Source organism: Vulpes vulpes, chromosome X, assembly GCF_048418805.1.
Source record: "Vulpes vulpes isolate BD-2025 chromosome X, VulVul3, whole genome shotgun sequence".
In the NCBI taxonomy this organism is placed as follows: Eukaryota; Metazoa; Chordata; class Mammalia; order Carnivora; family Canidae; genus Vulpes; species Vulpes vulpes.
The window spans coordinates 122,124,593-122,129,899 of NC_132796.1; the positions used below are offsets into that span (position 1 = coordinate 122,124,593).

Sequence of the window (5,307 nt, forward strand, 5' to 3'; positions counted from 1 at the left end):
TGGGGGGACACAGCTGCCGGCGCGGACTGCTTCGGGGACACACCTGCCGGCGTGGACTGTTGGGGGGACACAGCTGCCGGCGCGGAGTGAATGGGGGACACACCTGCCGGCGTGGACTGTTGGGGGGACACAGCTGCCGGCGCGGACTGTTGGGGGGACACAGCTGCCGGCGCGGAGTGAATGGGGGACACACCTGCCGGCGCGGACTGTTGGGGGGACACATCTGCCGGCGTGGACTGTTGGGGGGACACCCCTGCCGGCGCGGAGTGAATGGGGGACGCAGGAGCCGGCGCGGACTCGAGGGGACGGGGCTTTGACGGAAGGCTGGGGGGGCGGGGACCATCCTGCCACCGGCCAAGCGGCCTCGGGGCCACGCGGGCCGGCGCCGCGACGTCAGCTCGGGGCCGGGACGGGCCGGGGTCGCGTCGGAAGGGCCGCGGCCGCCCAGGCCCCGCGCCGGCCCGCGCGCTCGGTTCCGTGGGCCGGGACGGCGGGGCGCGGCGCACGCATGCGCGGGGCCCGCAGGGGGGCGGGGCCGGCGGCGTGGGCACGTCGGGCGTGCGCGCGGGCGTTCGCGCGGGCGCGCGTGCGGGCAAGATGGCGGCGGTGGCGGCGGGCGGCCTGGGCGGCGGCGGCGGCGGCGGCCCGGGCGGCGGCGGCGGCGGCGCGGGCCCGGGGCCCGAGGCCGGCGACTTCCTGGCCCGCTACCGGCAGGTGTCCAGCAAGCTGCGGAAGCGGTTCCTGCGGAAGCCGAACATGGCGGAGGCGGGCGAGCAGTTCGCGCAGCTGGGCCGGGAGCTGCGCGCGCAGGAGTGCCTGCCGTACGCCGCGTGGTGCCAGCTGGCCGTGGCGCGCTGCCAGCAGGCGCTGTTCCACGGGCCCGGGGAGGCGCTGGCGCTGACCGAGGCCGCGCGCCTCTTCCTGCGGCAGGAGCGCGACGCCCGCCAGCGCCTCGCCTGCCCCGCGGCCTACGGGGAGCCGCTGCAGGCCGCCGCCAGCGCGCTGGGCGCCGCCGTGCGCCTGCACCTGGAGCTGGGCCAGCCGGCCGCCGCCGCCGGCCTGTGCCTCGAGCTGGCCGCCGCCCTGCGCGACCTGGGCCAGCCGGCCGCCGCCGCCGGCCACTTCCAGCGCGCCGCGCAGCTGCACCTGCCGCAGCTGCCCCTGGCCGCGCTGCAGGCGCTGGGCGACGCCGCCTCCTGCCAGCTGCTGGCGCGCGACTACAGCGGCGCCCTGGCCGTCTTCACGCGCATGCAGCGCCTGGCGCGGGAGCACGGCAGCCCCCCGCTGCGGCAGCCGCCGCCCGCCCCGCCGCCGCCCGCCCCGCCGCTGCCCCTGGCCCCGCCGCCGGCGGCGTCCTCGGCGTCGGCCCCGTCGGCCCCGTCGGCCCCGTCGGGCTCCTCGGCCTCGGCCCCGCTGGGCCCCGGCGCCGCCCCGGCCCTGCCCGCCGCCCTGCTGCCTGCCGGCGCCGCGCCCGCGCCCGCGCCCGCCGCGCTGGGCGCCTTCTCCGACGTGCTGGTCCGCTGCGAGGTGTCCCGCGTGCTGCTGCTGCTGCTGCTGCAGCCGCCGCCCGCCAAGCTGCTGCCCGAGCACGCCCACACGCTGGAGAAGTACTCCTGGGAGGCCTTCGACGGCCACGGGCCCGACGGCGGCGGCCAGCTTCCCGACGAGCTGTTCCTGCTGCTCCAGTCCCTGGTCATGGCCACCCACGAGAAGGACACGGAGGCCGTCAAGTCGCTGCAGGTGGACATGTGGCCGCTGCTCAGTGCGGAGCAGAACCACCTGCTGCACCTCGTTCTGCAGGAAGCCGTGTCCCCGTCGGGGCAGGGCGTTTGACCACTCGCGCGCGCCAGCGCCGAAGCCGCTTTCCGCCTCTGGCCCCGTGGCCTGCATCTGCCCCGCCGTTTGGCCGCGGGCCGGCGGGCGGCGGTGCCCACGGACGGACGGGCAGGGAGGGGCCCGGCGCCTGCACCTGCCTTGGTCCGCGCCCGCCCGCCTCCACCGGACGCTGCTGGACTGCAGGCTCCCGCATCCCACAGACCTCGTGCCGTCACTGGCGCGGCAACCACCCCAGCATCACGGGGTCAGCCTGCAGGACTTGGCTCTCTTCCCCAAGACTGGCCACGGGACACCGAGCGGCCCCTTTACCCCTGGCCTCTTGTTGCACCCAACTGCCCTGCGGGCCCCCACCCCCACCCCCGTACACCTCTGTTGCAAGTTGGACGGTTGGATGTTGCACACGGCTCTCGGGCCCACTTTTTTTCCGTCGGGGATCTGCTTTAGCGCAGGCCGGTGTCTCTCCAGGTGCTCACCCCGGTTCTCCTTTGTTGCCCACGCCCCACGCGTACCCCTGGGGAGCACTAGATGGCACGGGCCCTCGGGGCTGCTGCCCTAAATCCACAATAAAGCCGTTCTGATGCCCCTCGCCTGCGGTTCGCCTTCCTCCATAACGCGGAATAGCTGCTCCACCTGTCGGGAAGCAGCAAGGGGAAGAGCGGGTGGCTGCGCTTCGGGCCGCCTGTGCTCATTCACTTGCAGCGCTCCGTGCGCCTGCTGCTCGGGCTGTGCCGTGCACTCAGTCCACAGACAACCTTGGCCGCGTCGGCCTTCCTCGGGCGCCAAGGCGAATGTGTCCCGCGCAAAGCAGGGGGCCACGTTCGACTGTCGAGGTGTCTGGCGTGCCTTGGAACTCACGGTTGTGGGCCTAGGTTCCATTCTCAGACGTGGGCCTGGGCCACGCCGTGACTTACTTGTCCTGGGCGTCTTCCCGCCACTGGTGGGTAACTGAGATGTGTTGAATCGGCGTGCTGCTGTCCTATTGCGCGGTCGTCGGCCTGCGAGACCGGGCCTCTCTTGCCCAAGAGGACAGCATCCTGTTTCAGAATCCTGCATTTTCAAGGCTTTTTGGTCCAAATGTCACGTGCAAACGTTACCAGCTGCGTGTTTGTACATTCCACTTGTCTTCAGGGGTTTGGGAGGGACAGTGAGAACTCTCCAGAATGTAATCTCCCTCTCAGTCATTCTGCTTTCGGAAAATGCACCCTTTAGCCTGAGGCTGTGTACGGAACTGGTCTGGTGGGGTGAGGTTTAAGGACGAGGTTCGGCAGTTCTGTTTTGCCTTTAGTGTGTGTGTGTGTGTTCGGGGATGTGTAGGCGGTGGTCGCTGTGAGTTAAGCGCCTCTAAATGGGTGGGAGGTTAGGGTAGTCTTCATGCCTCCATTTCAACAATGGGGAAGCAGTCAGTAGGTAAGACACAGACTCCGCCACCAGTCCTGCGCACTCACGTGGCTGCCTGGAAGGGTCTTTCGGAGCCCTAAAAGCCTAGTCTAACCTATTGCAAAAGTGTTAGGGTGTATCCTCCTTTGTAACTTAGCTTTTTCTGGTACAATCTTCTCAACCGGGAATGTAGGCCTGGGCAGCTTCCTTACCGTCTTAGGACAACAATGCTTAGGAGTTACGGAATGTGAATGGTGATAATATTTGGGTTTGGGTTTAAGAAAAAGCCTCCTTGGGCCTCTGGTCTAACTCCTTGCATTGAGGATATAGAGAGGTTACCAAAAACCCTGGTGTTAGGTATATGAGCAGCATTGGATTTCTCTAGAGATATAAATGAACTGAATCTTTGTATAATGTGTGTGTATACTTGTGTATGTGCACATATACATACGTATTCATATGGACATTCCCAATTAGCCTCACCCTCATTTCCTATAGGCAACCACTGATCTTATTTTTCCCCACCATATATTAGTTTTGCTTATTCTAGAACTTCAAATAAATGGAATAAGATGTGCCTTTTATATCTAAAAATAGATTGATTTTAAGGTATTGGTTTACATGATTGTGAAAGGTTGAAAATCTCAAAATCTGCAGGATACGCCAGCAGTCTAGAGACCCAGAAAAGAGGTACGGTTGGAGTTCAAAGGCAGTTTGCAGGCTTAATGGCTAAGTTCCCTCTTCTTCCTAGGGGGTTTCTATTAAGGCTTTTAATTGATTGAGGGAGAGCTATCAACAAATGGGGGCTGGTAATCCGCTTTACTCAAAGTCCACTGATTAAATGTCAAGCTCAAGTACAAAATAAGCTCACAGAAACATCAAAGGTAAATTTTGAGCAAATGTCAGGGTACAGTGGCCTGACCAATTTGACATATAAAATTAATGATCACAAGTACACCCTTTATCAACTTGGCACCCAGACCCATCTCCTTTAAAAATTCCTAGATTTGTAATAAAGATAATGACAAAGTTCTACATAGACCTGACATGGTGCGACTATCCTGTGTACACCAAAACCACAATAACCCTTTTCCCATCATAGTATTTAAGTTTCAGGAAGTCAAGGAGAAGAGAAAATATTAAGGATCATACGTGCTTTAGTGGGAAAAGGGTTATTGTGCTTTTGACAAGTCTAAGTAGAAGCTACCAAAATGGAAAATTGAAATGTGCTCAACATCTCCCTCATTAGTTATTTGCAAACTAAAACCACAATGAGGTATCACTATATATGTACCTGGCGTAGAATGGCTAAAGCTAACCAGCTGACACCACTGAATGTAGGCAAAAATATGGAACAACTGGGACCCTCACACATACTGGGAGTGTAAAATGGTATAAACACTGGAAAACAGTTAAGCAATTTCTTACAAAGCTAGGTATACATTTGACACTTCCACTTCCACTTTAGGATTATCCAAGAGAAATGAAAACATTTACACACAAAACCTTGAACACAAACCTTTATAGTAGCTATATTCATGATAATAAAAAACTAAACAGGCCATTTTCGATCAGAGTTTGAATATATGAATAAAGTGTAGTTTATCAATACAACTAAATAACAATGATGGAAAGGAATGGGTCATTGATACGTGCAAAAATATGGATAAATCTTGAGGCTCCACTGAAAGTACTTGCATGTCTTATTCCATTTATTTGAAGTTCTAGAATAAGCAAAACTAACATATGGTGGGGAAAATAAGATCAGTGGTTGCCTATAGGAAATGAGGATGAGGCTAATTGGGAAGCGGGCTGAGGGAACTTTTCTATGATTTAGTAGTTCAAATCCTTAGTGTTCACCCTAGGGAAGTGAAAATTCATGTTTATACAAAAGCTATCCATAAATGTTTATAGCAGTTTATTCAAGATTCCCCAAGCCTGGAAACCAAAATGTCCTACACTATGCAAATGATCAAACAAAATGTGGTATATCCATATAATGGAATAAAACTTGGCAATAAAACACAAGTATTGGTACATTCTAGATAAACAATCTAGATAAGCCTCAAAAATATGTTGAGTGACAGGAGCCAG

At 58.5% G+C, this 5,307-nt stretch overlaps 1 protein-coding gene across 1 annotated transcript; it reads left to right on the forward strand.

The window, feature by feature from the left end:
• The first annotated feature begins 270 nt into the window (after window positions 1-270).
• Window positions 271-2,423, forward strand: LOC140596148 (40-kDa huntingtin-associated protein-like). The gene has a single exon (XM_072743542.1). It carries the CDS (start codon window positions 271-273, stop codon window positions 1,831-1,833), a length of 1,563 nt encoding a protein of 520 aa, XP_072599643.1. The 3' UTR covers window positions 1,834-2,423.
• Window positions 2,424-5,307: the final 2,884 nt, after the last annotated feature.